Here is a 16,373-nt window from a genome sequence, read left to right on the forward strand (position 1 = left end):
TCGGATGGAGTTAGAAAGGTTCTTCAGGTACAAAACAAGCTATGTGTTTAACTTCTTGCAGTGTCCACTCAGAGTGCTGTGACATGTCAGCTGTCTAAAGGTTCCTGTGTCGCGCAAGTCATCCTCTACATGAAACCTAAGAGCATGGACCACACACTACATCCTGTATCTCCTTTAATTACTTCCTCTTCTCACCCCAGAAATAGTTTATTTTATCCAATGATATGAAAGGGAAAATTGAAAGATTTCATACTGTAGTAGTCAGTTAAATCGGATGTTTTAGAAAAAACACATGCAAACAGACAAGTAGACAAACATCATAACTGTAAATTTTGACACAAATACATGCATTCGTTTTTATTCACAAAACCAGTCCAATTTTCTAAATGAAAACAAACATCGCTGTTGTTTTTAAAATATGTAGCTACCAGCAACATAATGAAAAAAAACATTTAAAAACAACAACAAAAAACAACAAAAAAAAGAATCTTCGTATTCAGTGCGTTCAAATGGGTAGATTCAGAGCAAGTGCTGTCTCCTATAGTGCTGTAGCCCTCTGCGCTGTAGTGGCACACACGCTCATTTGGGCCACAGTTACATAAGGCTGCCAGTTTTACAAAACAAAATACAGGCCTGGGAACACAGGTCAGGAAACCTACATGGCTGGTCAACTGGGAAGATGGAGCGATGAGCGATGGCCCGAGAGGGTCAAGGCCAGCATCAGGATCGTTCTCATTTCAGAAATCTGGATTTTTACATTTTGAAACAATTCCTTTGCTTTTACAAAGACAAACCATTGATCTGTTTCAAAACTATATTCTTAAAACGAAAATCATAAAATAGACATGGGTTTAAGTAAGAACAATGGTGCTAAATTACAATAGTGCTTGCCATTAGCCACTAGTTTTTAAAATATAGCCGTAAATTTACATTCTCTACACAAGTACTGTATCTTTCCACACGTGAACAACATTAACACCAAACACAGAAATTAGTTGATTGTCCACACTCAGTCCATCATTTCTGTTTGGCAATGAACAGTTCCATGTCTAAGTGACAGAAAAAACCTGCTGGAAAAGGACAAAAAGTACCAAAATGGAAACATATAAAAGGGAATGAAAGTTGCCATAGATTTTTTTCATTATGTTTAATTTTTGGTTCAAGGAATAAGTAGGTGCATCCATTACTCAATTGATTATTTTGTAACATTTCTGTATTCTTTTTTTTTTTTCTTTTTCGTTTGTCTGTTTGTCAGCCAGTGTCCGTGCCCGAGACAATCCAAGCGAGAGTTGGCATTGCACTTGATCGCAGAGCTTTGGGTACAGGGTGGTGGAGGAGGAGGAGGAGGAGGAGGAGGACAAGGAGAAGGAGAAGGAGGAGGAGGAGGAGGAGGAGGAGGAGGAGGAGGGGGGAGGGGTGATGGAGTCAGTCCTACTGGAACCACCTGAACGCTGCTCCGGTAGGAAGCATCACCTTCTTGGAGAGAGGGTGAGAGAGAGAGACAGACACACAGACAGAGAGAGAGAGGGAGAGAGAGAAAGAGAGAGATTAGTGGACATAGATTTCAAAGGACATGTGTAATTTCAAATCACCTAAAACACAACCCTTGCCTTGGTATTTAGATCTCCAGTTTGTGACCAAGGCTAGGGAGTGGATGGATGCTTGGAGGCAATACTGTCGCGTGCACATAGAACATTCTCCACAAACGCAAGTGGACACATACATACACAACAACACCACCCTTCCGCGACATCCTCCCCTCTTCTCTCCTCCCCTCTTTCTGTCCTCTTTCTCGACTCTCCTCTTTCTCTCCAGCCAAGGTAGGATCAGGGAAATCTCTGCATCCCACAACGCCCTCCCCTCCCCCCCCTCCCACACCTCTCTCTTGCTGTCCAAGCCCATCCCCCCCGTCCGCCCCCCCCCACCCCCTCCCCCCCCTCCCTCCCCCCCAGCCACAGGCCATGGCCCTGGCTGGCTCCACACGAAACCCGATATGGCGCATTTATTATTTAGTCACCACGCAGTCACGTCCCTCTCCCGGTCGACCACAGAGGGCTCTCAGTGGTGACACCGCTCTCCCTCTTCCCCTGCTCTCTCTCTGTGTCTCTCTCTCTCTCTGTCTCTGTCTCTAGCTCTCTCTCTCCCTGTCTCTCCTTCTCTCTCTCTGTCTCTCTCTGTCTCTCTCCCAGGGTGGGATCGCTCTCCGGTTCTGATTGCTCCGACCAGGGGAGGCACACATGCAGACAGACGCCGGACGGCCAGCCGGCCGGCCGTCGACCCTCGCGGTCTCGGTTACCGTCGTCAGACAAGAGGACCACCAGGGCTGGGCCTCTGGAGCCGCAGCAAGGCGGAAAAACACAACCTGACTGCGACAGAGTGATTTTTTTTCCTTTTTTTTTCGGGGGACGTTCACCGGCGCCGGTCGGAGCCTTGCAGGAGCCTCTCGACTGACACCTCCACACCCACACGCTCCCTCGTACGGGCTCTTGCACTTACCAACGTGTATTCTCCGCGCCTCCACACACGCGCACGCGGATGGGTTAAGCAACACAGTGTTGCCGCTCTTCAACTACTCCCACCAGCTCACACTGATGAGTACGAAAGTGGAACGAAATGTTAAATGGCGAAAAATTCCAATTGAATTCAATTAGCAAAGGAAAAACGTGCTGAAAATGTACTGCATTGACGAGCAGACTTAATAACATTGACTTTTATGACAGACGGGTTTGGATATGCAAACGTCTATTCATTCAATGAACAAGAACAAAATACAATGCCCCCCAAAATTGAAAATGGCCTTAACACGCTCACCGTAACTGAGATGACTACTTAAGGAACACAACAACATCCCAGCAACAGCCTACAGACGTCAGCCTGCCACGGCCAGAACGCCTGATGAAGAGCACGGAAAAATGTAGAGGTCAAGGAAGGTCAAGGGCTAAATGCATCCCACCGGTCACCTTTCAACTCTGTCACTCAGAAAAAACAAAGAAGAAAAAAAAGCTCCACAACTACCCCTCTCTCTCACAAGGAATTGACCTATGGCTTTTCCAATGGCACCTGATCCAACCATCGTGACCTGTAGTCTGCCTGTGTACTCTCCTGGCTGGTTTAAAGTAGGAGGAGTTTCTCCAAGGGCATCCCCACTCATTTCAAGTGTCCGTTTCCATGCCCTCGATCCTAATCTCCTTATTGATTTCACTGTGAATGTGTTACTGTGCTGTGAGGTCGGCCACACCTACACACCAAATTCACAAAGACAGATTATACCTACACACCAAATTCACCAACCCAACCCCAAGCCACACCATACCTACACATCAAATTGCCAGCGAGCAACTCGGATCAAACTTTCTGAAACGTTACGTATCTACTTTGGAAGGCTCGGCCACCTGACTCCCCGTCAGGTGGCCGAGCGGTGAGGGAATCGGGCTAGTAATCCGAAGGTTGCCAGTTCGATTCCCGGTCATGCCAACTGACGTTGTGTCCTTGGGCAAGGCACTTCACCCTACTTGCCTCGGGGGAATGTCCCTGTACTTACTGTAAGTCGCTCTGGATAAGAGCGTCTGCTAAATGACTAAATGTAAATGTACTTTGTCTCGTTTAGATCTGGCAGATTGACGTGTGCAGAAAGAATACTGTGGTCAAAGCCAAGGGGTCAGACGAAATTCTCCCCATCAATCATGCCCTCCTGGACAGGCCCCGGTCACAGGAGCCCTCTCACCGTGACCTCAACACCCTGAACCTCAGACATATTTAGAGGCTGATGTCACCCCCCCCCCCCCCCACCTCCCCCCCTCTCGTAGGTAGGGGACTTGATACTTTTGCTGCTGCTGTGTGCGTGCATTGCAGTGTTTCCCTGCCTGTTCGCCCCTCAGTTGGTGTGTTAGTAGTCCTGTCTGTCTGTCTTTCCGCCTGAACAGACCAGTCAGGGAATACTCCATGTTTACACATTTTCAGCTGGTCACATGACCATTGTTTCATAAGTTGAATACAGAGAAGATCTGTACTGTAATATCAGCCCGCCAGAGCACAACAATAAGGACATGCAGCTATTTCTAAACACAAACAAGGACAGAGAGTGGACCTTCCACAAGCACTCGGACTGATGAATCTGTTCTGCACAACAAAAACAAACCCTTGGGCCCTGACTCCCCGTCGCAAAAAAAACAACAAACTGAAGCGGACAGCGCAAATACCCACAATTACGCGGAGACTCCCGCTAATTCATACATCGTAACACGCAGTTTTCACCACGTTGGAAAACTCACGGACTCTTCCGGAGAGGCCCGGAGCACGCCACGCCAGGAAGCCCACAGTGGAACACACGTTTATGCGTCAGAAAATGGACTGGCTACTCCACAGGCTCCATTTATTTCTGTTCAAACGTGGCCGTTCCCAAAATAAACCCAGACATCTCCAGCCATCGAGGTGCGAGGTGGCAAAGGCCTCGGAAGACCGCAGAACCGCCCCCACGCTCTGCGTTTTTTTTTTTTTTTTACTGCCTTCTTGGAGCTGCCAGGAGGGTTTAATGGAAAACCTTCAACACCCTCACGGCGCTGGGCCACTGCGTTTTCAGATTGGGACACATGGACAGGCACGTACACACACACACACACACACACAGACAGACAGACAGACAAAACCAAATACTCACACTAACACATACTGTGCATACGACACAAATGCCAGACACACACAAACACACATATAATATGCATACATATTTTTTTTTTTTACTCATTACTAGTTTGTATTAATACAAAAAAAAAACACACAGAAACCGACTGTTGATCAAGGTCCAAACTTCAACTGAGGACATCACAGAAAACAACACAACACTCGACAGATGCTGTCATCCAAAGCCACTTTCTACAGGTAATTTGTCTTGAGTAAGTCTGTCACAATTCTCGCTCTTAAACGTTAGTATTTTTTCTTCTTTTTTTCTCTTATACACAGTCACTAGTGCACAGTGCCCGTGATGCAGTTGGTGATTAAGATGTCGGTGAAACACACACAGATTCTTGCTAAGTGTTTCCTGTTCAACAATCTTACCTCCACAAACATCTAGACATTTGGTTCAGTACAGAAGTCATTACATGCATAATGTTTGAGCCAGTTGTCATAATTGTTGGCCTAATTCACCATACTGTGCTGCATGTACAGTTCTGCCTAAGGGGTGCTTGCTATGTTTACATTAACCTTAGTTAATGTAATGTAAGTTTTTTTCTTTGTGCTGTGCAGTGCTGTAAATTAGACTTGTATTTTTTGTACAAAGCAATGGAAATCAAATCCTTGTTGTCTAAACCATAGTGAGTTGTTTGTGTGGTATACACAGCCACAATTGCAGGCTAATAACCTTCCGGACTTTGCCCAACTCACTTCCGCTCATTTGATTCAGAGGGTGTGGAGACCACTGGTCTGTTGTCATTTTCGCAATCTTCTGTGGGGTGTACTTTATAGGACTATTTCATTTTCACGAATTATACGAAGCTACAGCATGTCAAGTTCGCACAGGGTTGCATGTAACTTTTTTTGGATGACAGGTTAGCGAGCAAAATGACTATTCACTCGTCGTGTTCACAGCAGCCTTTTCTAACGTAATTTGGGACCTGAGACCAAGGAGGATTCTGATTGGGTTCGCAATCTCCGTGGTTACATCCCTTGGTGCGACGCGGTCACATTTATAAGCCTATTTATTTGTCGCTCACACATCCTTGGGTTCTGAGATGGATACCTGCAAAAGCATTACTTTGCTCAGTGCCTGGTTCTCAAGCTGATCATTCCACCAAAACTAGAACACACACACACAGAGTAACACAGAGATTCCTTGCATCATAGTATAGATGCATGTAGAGGTAAAACTGGACAACGGTAAAAACCATTGGGAAAATGTAAGTGGTGAAAAGGTTGGACGAACCCACATGTACAATAACAGACCACACCATGTTTACCGCCATGGTACACACACACACACAGAACACACATTCTAACAACCATTGCTTACGGGTATCCGCCACCACGCTAAGTGATCCACATCCATTAGCAACCCAGTTAGATTGCCAGCTTGGTCCATGTGAGATCTGACACTCTGACCTGTTTCCACTTGGGTTGCCAGTCTGTCTGCCTGTCTGACTACCTGCTTTCCTGCCTGCCTGCCTGTCAGTCTGTCTGTCTGTCTGTCTGTCTGTCTGTCTGTCTGTCTGCCTGTCTGTCTGACTATCTATCTATCTGTCTGTCTGTCTGTCTGTCTGTCTGTCTGTCTGACTATCTGTCTGTCTGTCTGCCTGTCTGTAGTTCCCAGCAGGTGTAGCACGGCTGTCCAGTCTTGGTGGTCTGGCTGCTGGGTCCAGGTGCTGACCACAGGTGGACCTGGTTATCATGGCTCAACAACTAACATCAGAGGCCAGGACGGTCTCAATAGGCGATGGGTTTAATCATTCACAATGCTCTCACATTCACAGATACAAAATGAAAAGTCCAGCACGCATGTCTGCTCCATCAGAGGTGTCTTAATTGCAGTTTGGATATTAAACTGTATTGATTACTAATCATCAGATGTTTGGCCTAGTAGTGGGAAGATGTCCCACTCGGATCTCAACACATCTACTTAGCTTCTTTCATCTCATGCTAATTTCCTTAAGCGCTGCTTTATGGACAATTCATTTCCATGCAAAGAACAGAAACAGAACAACAGTGGGTCAAAAGGAAGCGGGGACATTTTCCACCGGCACACTGAGAGTCGAGAAGTCTCTCGCCTGATAGCGAAAACAGCAAGTCCCACCGATTGATTCATTCAGACCTTTTTTTGGCTGCGAAAATAACAACTCTGGTTAATGTTTGAACAGAATATTTCAATTCATGCCCCTGCTATGTCATGAAATACACAAGAAAGAGAGTTGATACGCACTTAGCATTCAATTAAAAGAAATATCATTCTTGGTGGTAAAGGCCAAAGTAATGCTATGGAGAGAGAAAGAAAATCGACATATTTAAAAGGATTCGAAAGATAAGGGTTAGAATGAGACACCAATCAGGACTGCTGAAAAAACAAAACAAACAAGGTCAAATTGTTCTTTTGAATACTAAAAAACGATTATACTTTAGGAAATTACTGAAGAAGAACGAAAAAAGCAAAGGGAATACAAGCTATTACACCTTCTGTGTTAAATAAAACTGTCAACAATAGTTTCACTCAGGTAATAAACAAATCCAAGGAAATGCATCTGGATATTAAATAAGCTGCCTGCTCGCACACTGGAGTATATATCAAACACATTTTTATCTACGATAATAAATGAATCATTATTGGAAACATAGATTTTATTACTTAGAAGCCAACTTGTAACCCACAAGACAACAAATGATATTTTAACCTCGTTGAGTGCAATCCGAATGTTTCATACAAGCATGTGCTGGCCACCCCTGTCTAATGGAGATCAATGTCTTCTGCTCTTCTAATGGTCATTGCATTTGCTTGAGTCCTTGTGACAATTGAGAGCCATCTAAATAATCTGTTTCAATCCATCACAACTAAGTGCCCGAGTCCCAAAGAAGTCATGAATGTGTTATGTCATTCCATTTGTTATGGCATGTTTTATCAGCGCTTTATGGTATTGATTTCGTGACAAGCGAGAGAAATGATGTGCCCGGAGAACTGAAACGGTATTCGGCAAGACACGCAAACTCCACCGAGTTCACGGGAGGACAGTACCGGCTGGAGTTGGAGCGCAGAGTCACTGAGGTGACCCCGGTGAGACGTTCGCAGGGCCCCGTTTAGCCAAACGGGCATGCCACAGGAGAGGGAGGCGAGCGTCCGAGAGGGGGGGGGGGGAGGGAGGGGGGGGGGGGAGGGAGGGGGGGTGTGTGTGCATGTGCCACCCTGACACCTGGTGCTCCAGCTGACATCCCCATGGCCAGATGGACCGTGTTAACACACACGTACAGACGCATGGACACACGGGCCGGGGTACGAAACGCACACACACGCGCGCGCACACACGTGCGCAGACACGCAGCCGTCGAGTCCGCAGACGCACGCGTCGGGGACACACCGTACACGGCACACACTGTACACACACTTGGTGCACACACTATATTTACAGTATTGCCCATGCAAAACACCTTGTGGGCCGTGGCTTCAGGAACACTGCCAGAGTTCTATTTTTAAAAGCATCCATTAAACATATCTCAAAATAAATCTCACCCAGACCCTCAGAACCTAACCCAAAATGCACCTTTTAGGCATGCAAAACCACATTTGGACACACAGACGGATATCGCATAACTGTCCTAAAAAGGCAATGGCCACCAATTCATACAATCCGGTGATTGGAGGAGGAAGGGAGAGGGGGGGGAGGAGCTTTGCGTGGGGGGGGGGGGGTCTCTCCGGGTGGGCGTGGGCAGGGTGACACTGAGTGCGTGCAGAGGGCAGATTAAAGAGACCCCATGGTGCATGTCTGCCCCCCACACACGACCCCCCCCGCGACGCACCACCTGTCATTCCCCAGCTCAAAGCCCAAGTCCCTCCCTGTTTCTCCCTGAAGCCTAGAGCTGCTGTGTGCTCACACTCACAGCCACGAGGAATGAGGCTGGACAATGTCACACTTTTTGACACTCGCTCACAAGTATACACAAACAAAGCGTCAGGCGTAATCGTAAAAAGGGAAGTTCCAAATCAAAAAGCTGATTCGAGGTTCAGGGTTACATTCTGTTGCTAGCCTCAAAAGTCTTGACTTGTAGCTAATGAACGATACATAATTGTGGTTTAGTGGTTTAATCATGTTTCTCTGTTAGATAAAGGTTACCTAGGCAGTTAATTAGCCAATGTTATTTCCATTAAGAAGATACGACTATTGTTTCGCTACTAAGCACAACGTATATCTGTGAACTTTTTGAACGTTTTGTTTCAATTTTTGGTACAACTACACAGTCTTAAAAGGGTCACTGGTGGTGTTTCCAACAAATTCGTTTTTCTAGTTCCTTACTAAACGAAAAAAACTACAAAGGCAAGTTCCTGCTAATCTTGGCACAGACCAACATGGTTTGTTGTTCAAGCGGAACATAGGCATTTGCGACCCTGACATTTCCCATCCTTTTCTCCTCCAAAACTCCCCGCCACTCCAAAACTCAAACCCAAGCCTTCTTCCCCTCCGAATTTCCCAACCTGCACTGTTTCCTCCAAACTCCCCATATCAGCCCTACCTGCTAACTCCTTTTCCCAACCAACCTTTGACCACCGGATCTCCATTTCCTGGCCTGCTTTGCTGCCTCCTAGCTACTTTCCCCAGCTCTTCCTGCCCCCCCCCTCCCCCCTCCCCTGTAGTAAAAACTACAACTCCCATCCCTCCCTGCTCCCTCTTACCTCTAGGGCGGCAGACGGCTTCTTTTTCAGCTCCTCACATTTGCGGAACTTGCAGATCTGGTGGCCCGTTTTGCGGTTCCGGCAGCTGCTGCACTGCTCGCAGTTAATCCGCCGTCGGCAGGGCGGGCACATGCCGCAGCGTTTCCGCTTCTTTTTGCCGGAGCTGATGGCGGACGCCAGCTCGCTCTGTGCTGGGTACTCGGCCAGGCCGGCCATGTGCAGCGCGCTGTCCGCCAGAAACACACCGGCCGGGGTCATGATGAACAGCCCCGGGTTGAAGGGGAAACCGCCTCCCACGCCGTACGGAAAGTCGGCGGGGCCGCCCACGGCGTCCGCCGCCGACGCGCTCTCCAGGTCGCCGGCCCCCGAGCCGGCGTCGCCCCCGCCGCCCAGGCCGACGCCCATCCCCCCCGGCAGCAGCATGTGCTCCATGCCCGCCCGCTTCAAAAGCGCCGCCGCCTGGGCGAAGTGGAGCAGGCCGTTCTGTCCCTCCAGGACCTGCTCCAGGGTCCGGTCCAGCTTGGCCGCCGCCGCCAGAGCCGCCACCGAGACGGCGGGCTGGGGCGGCGGGGGCGGCGGGGGCTTGACCGAGCGACTCTTAGCCTCTACGTGGTGCGCGAGTCCGTTGGCGCTGGCGGGGCACGCCGCCGTGTACTGGGAGAGGGTGCGCGACTTCTTCAGGCTCTTGCTGAGCGGCTCGCTGAGGATGCCGCTGCGGTTGCGGCGCTCGATCACCGGGGAGTCCTCCCGGCAGCCGCCCCGCTCCGCGGCCTCGGCTGTCCGGCTCCCGTCCGACCGTCCGCTAGACATGGTCCCGTGGCCTCTGGTCGCCCTCGACGGGCTGGGGAGGGGTCGGGCTAGGGGGGTTGGGGCGGGAGGGGGGGCGAGCGGGGAGGGGGGGAGCCGTGGGGGGCCTCTCAGTCAGCTGGGAGCCCAGGTGGGGGTGGGGTGGGGGGGAGAGGGCGGGGGGAGGGGAGGGGTGACGCCTCCACTCAGAGGACCTAGCAGCCGGCCAATCACAGGCAGGCCCCTGGAGCCCTTCTCCTCGCTCTAGGCCTCAGCCCTCGTCCACATCCTCTCTCTGGCAACCTGGCAACTGGCACAGGGGGAAGAGAAGAGAGACGGTTCTTAAAAAACAAGCTCACCGCTGGGTCTAGTCAGAGTGGCACGTGACAGTCCGCCCCGATGTGACGATGAATAACAATTCCGCTGGTGTAAATAACAGGTAGGGTTGTCAACATTCCCAACATCTGGTGACCACACTGTAACCGCCGGAAGGAGGGCAACAGATACCAATCCTACAACAAGCCCAACTCCTCCACCCCCTAACACACACACACACACACACAAAAGTATTACTATGCACTCCCAAACACACACACACACACACACACACACAGAAAAAGGCAGGAGAGGACAGAAAAGTTTCAGTGTTGGGTTTCATGTGTGAGTAATGACAGGCTGATACCCTTTCGTTTTAACATAACCAATGTCATATTTCCCACGAGAAAAATCAAGTAGAGCCCTGTCTGTGAGGGCTCTATCCATCAAAGGGATTTGGAACAATAAGTCCTACAGGCTACAGACAGACACATTTTAAATCCATTTTCGTCAATTAGCCTTCTGACTATGTATGACCCCTGTTTCTCCGCTACTGACAGAAACGTTGCCAAATCATGCTTAAACATGGATCGGGTTGTGGTTTCGAAGCACCTCAAAGCATTAGGCAACTAAACTGAGGTAAATTGTTGTCAGAGTCAAGATACAGCTCCATTTAGAGATGGAGAATATAAAGCATGTTACATCCAGCACATTAAATCAAGTTGGCAGTTGTAATTACCTCTGTGTGAACTGTTAATTGGAACTAATTTATATTAGTGCATTAATTAATGAATTAAGGGACATTGTCAATCCCATAATTGTATCCAAGCAATATATGAATACATACAACTTAAAGTGCTATTTCAAAAACAGCAACATGAAGAACAACATCTGTGTCTTTGCAAATGCAGCACTGAATGTGACAATGTGACATGACTTGAATCAAGCTGCTCGACAAAGAGTTCGAAAAATAGCTTCTTCATATCCTGATATGTTAGGATTCTGTTCAATTATCTGTTGGTGACTGAGACGAATTTGACCTGCAATAAAATCCCAGATGTCGGAAAACCGTCAAAGAAAATGTGCATGAAAATGTTTGATTTATTAATCTACAACATGCACACCTGTAACATTGTCTCTTACTCTACCTCTCCTACTAGAAGGATCCATATAGAAGGGATCCTAGCATTTCTGTCTTCCCTGATATTCTGTGAATGAATGACCCGACCGAAACCACTTTTCACCTCATCAACTTAGAACACCAATAAGTGCATCTGACAAAAAAAAAACATCGATCCAAAAGCAGGGGGCCACCGTGGAGAGGAAAAAGTCCCCCCTGTCTCTCACACTTCACACCTGAAATCTCCCAGAGTCTGTCTGGTAAGAAGGGCCGGCGCACCATTCCACTGACCTGTCCACGTTCACAAACAAGCACGGCACCTCCCACAGAAAGCGTCGAGGAAATGGCCGGGCCAGTCCTTATAAGGCAAACAAAGGGAAGGGGAGGGAGAGAGGATGGGGGGGGGAGGTGGTGGTGGCGGTGGTAGGGGGTGGGGGTGGAGGGGGGGGGGCGGTCTGTGCGCAGTGTGTGGAAATTGGAAGGCCAGAATTAGTGGGAGGTAAAGCTTCAAAGGCAGGCGCGCAGCCCCCACATTCTCACCAGCTCAGGGGTCCGCGGCGCCAGCGGACCAGAGCCAGCCCCTCCATCTCCCACACTGGCCAACCAGGATGCTCCTCCCTCTCTGCTGCCTACAGATGCACCTGCCTCACCCCGCCACACGGTGTGTGTGTTTGTGTGTGCGCGCCACGCGCGCACACACAAAGCGTGGCTCTCTCCCTTCAGTCGAGGTGTGCCTCGACTGACCCCTGGTCTCTCTCTTGGTCTCTCCACCTCCGTTCGAAAACGCTCAATGTGTCTCTCCCGAACGAGACGGTCTTTCTTATGAACTCTATGCCCTTCCGTGGTCGACGACGGGGCCCCTGGAGCCATGACGACCTGGCTCCCTCCCACATATCACTCACTGTCTGTCCCTTACCATCTATCGCACGAGTCAATACATGATCCTGCGTGTAGTCAACCCTTCCAGCTACCTTCTCCTGGTCCCTTACGATGTCACTGCTAGGCTTTCCCAGGTAGCCATTTTATACCTCCGGGCTCGTGCATGGGCCGCTGATGCTGACTTGACAACTGTCTGCTGCTTAATTTCGGAATGGTCGGTTTGTCGAAACGATAACAAACGCAGTCGTGTCAGTGGACAGAAGATGGGTCAATCTGTGGATGCTTTTTTAAAGGACTGGAGAGAAATGGTGAAGATGGATGGATAGATATGGAGGTGGAGATAAAACGATTGCGGGGAGGAAAAGGACTTTGGCCTGTCCAGAGAAAAGAGTAAAGAATGCCGTATATAGTAATATTAGTAGTATTTATCTGTGTATGATAACTCTGAATATTGGACAAATGTATTGTATAATATTAAGTAATAGTAGTAGTAGCCTTTTTGTACTGGCAACAGGACTTTGGGTGGTTTAATTAGTTGCATTAACAATAACAATAACATTTATTTTAACCTCAGTCTTCACTCAAATACAATTTTTGGAGCTAACAGTGTTCAGGTCCATTGTTCTCTCTCTGTAGGTAAGAGAATACCTAAATAAAAGCCTTGTCAAGAGGGCATTGTTATAGCAGCGTTGGCAGTGTGGTTGTTTACATTACTCACTTTACTTTGAAAAGCAGCCCAATCTATATACTTTTCTCAGTACATCTTATCCATCACACCTGCACTCCAACAGTTCAATAACACGTGACATCTGACCCGCACAGCCATACATATAAATAGATTACGTCATCAAAGGACAGACTCCAGACATTCTGTTTGGATATCCGCATTGGATGTAATTGGCCCATTTCATCCGGGAACAACCCCCTGCATGTCGGTCACATGCAATATGCCATTGAACAAATATGAAAACACTCCTTATTTAAAGCTCTAATAATCTTAGGTTAATCAAAATATATATTTCAGCCTTATCTATAAGGATTTTTCAGGCTAATGTGTTTTTTTTATTTCACGGACGTTATACACAAAAGCCTTTTAGCTTGTTAATTTCCTGGATACAGTATAAATTCAAAAAATTTACAATATGACAGTCGTCCTGTTTGGTAGTGAAACTTAAAAAATGTAAGTTTTGGGGGCCGAATAGGCGTTTTTGCTTTGGTCATGTGAAATAAACCTTTGGTTCAGTCTCAGGTGTCCTGTCCTTTGTTTAGTAAGATAATATTTCATACCCTAAGATCAAATGCTCAAATGGGTTGTGTGCAAACTAATCACGCTTCGTATTAGTTCAAGTAGGCTAGCATGAACGTTACGCTTCCCCCCAGACGCGCGGTCACGCAGAAACTCACCTTCCTTCCTGCACGCTCTTGCCCGCTCTCACATCCACCTCTCCCCGCTTTCTATAGCGCGCACACACTCGCACATCTTTCTCTTACTCTTTCTCTATCTGTCCCTCACACACACGCGTGCGCGCGAGCAGATCCCATTCGTGGACGAGAATCAGCTTAAGTTTATAATGATAAATACATCGAACCATAACAATATCCCATAATAACCTGCGCTAGCCTATCTCTCTTCGCACTCTCTAAAAAGTTCCAACAGACAAAGCAGTGTTTGAAATTATTACTAAACATCATGCAGCCCCGCGCCACTACCGGTGGCGGATTGCGGCAGAACGGAGGGGTCGCCGTAAATCCCGGTTTGCAGCGTTAAAACCTCGGGGACATCGCGCTCAGGGGGCTGATCGTCGCATGCGGAACAATGAGCAGCACTCGCAGTCATATACGTAGCCTGTATGTAGCTTATTAAACTAAAATCACTAAATAAGACAACTGTCCTCGTAAAAAATAGACCCCTGTATCGTAAACAAACCCCATGGGCTTTTGTAGCCAATTCAAATTATTTTGAAAGAAGACTTGCCTTGAAAAATCATTCATTTTGACAAAACTGCCCAAAAAGTTATGTTTCAATGAGGCACTAAATGAGCTTATGGAAAACCTCATCCCCACCTGTCATCAAAACCATAGTAAACAGCATCAGTATCGAATGCAAAGTGATCATTTCACTCGCAAATATTTATATCGAGCGTCAACTTAGGAGCGCACGTCATTAACAGATGGTCGACACTTACACTTTTCTATGCGTGTTTGAATGAAGCAATCTTATTCCACAATTTCCATTAACGTCCACCGCATCGACAAATTATCCACTGAAAATTAAAACGGTGATAGAATGTCGGATCAGAAAGACCACCGTGGCGTCTAAGACGCCAAGCCGAAATGCTTGCTTGATTCCACATGCGCCCGAGATCTACGAATCCGAATTTATTTTTACATTAAAGCGGCACAAAAATACCTTTTGTCTAGACTCAATGATCTGAAACCACGGTCTCTGCGGTGCCAACGTATGGTCTGCAGCCGCACATTTGAGGGTATGGGAAAGAATCATTCTCTCGTTCTCAGACAACTTGATCGTTAGGGAGATGACATCCCAACTTTCAGCAGACTTCAACAAAGTATGATCCCCCCCCCCCCCCTCCCTTCGATGTATCTGCATATTTGCAAACACGGGCCCTTTTTTATTCGCACCTACCAAAGCAGATCCGAGCGGAGGGGAGGGCTCCCACTGTCCAAGCGGTCCGTCTCCAAGCCTACCGTAGAGATTGATGTCAAAAAGAAAAGAGAAAATCCTTACTCTAAAAGAACTAAATCTATATAGTCCTGTCCTGCAATGAACAAGGCCAACACAGAATAATACATTATTGTATAACGTACTTTCTCGGAAGCTGAGCGTGTGGGCTCTCCAACCTTTCGATTCTCGCAATCCCACCTCTACATCCCCGCTCGCAGAGAAGAACATGCAAACACATTTCATAGATTTTTGGAGCTTCGCGGAAAAACCGAACTGGACTTTCGGCGGCGTAGAGACGGAAAAAAAATCGCAGAGACTATTTATAATGCGGACGCAAATATCGCTGATCGACGCTTTTAAATGGTGCACATAGAATGCGTAGTGGAAGGATGTAGAACACGTCGGTTATAAAAGCGAACTGATTAGTCTGTCTTGAGATGATATTTACAGTGTGCCTCCATCAATGCTGTCTGTGGCCAAACACTATGATTTCCCCCCTCTCTCTCTCTCTCTCTCTCTCTCTCTCTCTCTCTCTCTCTCTCTATGAACACAAGTTGATATTTCGTCATACCTCTTTAAGACTAAACTTTCCTTTAACACATTCATGCTTACAAAGAACTTGAACTTTGTGGACCAACAACTTATACTGTGAGATATCCACAGGCTAATAAGATAGGCGTCATAAGAAGTCTTTTGAATATTCCCCAAAAATACACTAGTGATTTGTTTTGATGAATGTATGAGTCTTGACAAATCCATAGTAGGCTATTGTTTATCATATTTAGACCACATTGTCTCATAATGGAAACAGACTATTCTACAGTGTCGATTACAGGCCTTCAACACATTCATTAGGTAATTTGGTCTGATTTAATGAGACTATTTAATTATCCCGATTTTAAAACATAGCCTGATCATGCTCATGTTGAGTGTAACAGCCTGTTTCCTTTACGACTAATATTGATGTGGCCTGCGCTGTACGTAATTTGCCATTGTGTTATGTTGTTTACACTCGTCGTTGCGGTTTGCCTGTACGCACAGGAGTGGCCAAGCGGAGCTCAGACGCGGTGCTTGATGCCCGTGACCGGTGCGCCGCGCTCGCTCCTCTTTCGTGCTTTAGCCCAAGAGTCCACTCCACCTCTTTCGAATGTCCTGTCTGCTGGCAGGCGGCCAACCGAAGTGTGTGGAAATGACACCGCCAGGGCGGCAGAGATTTTCCTTCA

At 47.5% G+C, this 16,373-nt stretch overlaps 1 protein-coding gene across 6 annotated transcripts; it reads right to left on the minus strand.

The window, feature by feature from the left end:
- Window positions 1–1,191: 1,191 nt before the first annotated feature.
- On the minus strand, window positions 1,192–15,636 carry cxxc5a (CXXC finger protein 5a). Of its 6 annotated transcripts, none has more exons than XM_062453248.1 (4): window positions 15,327–15,636; window positions 15,112–15,169; window positions 9,365–10,460; window positions 1,192–1,476 (listed from the first exon to the last, which is right to left on the minus strand). In XM_062453248.1, exons 3-4 carry the CDS (start codon window positions 10,172–10,174, stop codon window positions 1,432–1,434), a joined length of 855 nt encoding a protein of 284 aa, XP_062309232.1. In that variant the 5' UTR covers window positions 10,175–10,460; window positions 15,112–15,169; window positions 15,327–15,636; the 3' UTR covers window positions 1,192–1,431. The 6 variants fall into 6 exon arrangements, with proteins under 6 accessions (XP_062309232.1, XP_062309231.1, XP_062309235.1 ...); XM_062453247.1 differs by having other exon boundaries at window positions 15,294–15,636; XM_062453251.1 differs by lacking the exon at window positions 15,327–15,636 and having other exon boundaries at window positions 1,192–1,473; window positions 15,112–15,287.
- Window positions 15,637–16,373: the final 737 nt, after the last annotated feature.

Source organism: Osmerus eperlanus, chromosome 27 (genome assembly GCF_963692335.1).
Source record: "Osmerus eperlanus chromosome 27, fOsmEpe2.1, whole genome shotgun sequence".
NCBI classification, from domain to species: Eukaryota; Metazoa; Chordata; class Actinopteri; order Osmeriformes; family Osmeridae; genus Osmerus; species Osmerus eperlanus.

Excerpts from the sequence above, each read along its gene's own strand:
- cxxc5a (XM_062453248.1), bottom strand. The coding sequence starts at position 10,174 with ATGTCTAGCGGACGGTCGGACGGGAGCCGGACAGCCGAGGCCGCGGAG. Across the intron at positions 1,477-9,364 it reads AGCCGTCTGCCGCCCTAGAG|AAGGTGATGCTTCCTACCGG; the intron begins GTAAGAGGGAGC and ends CCTCTCTCCAAG.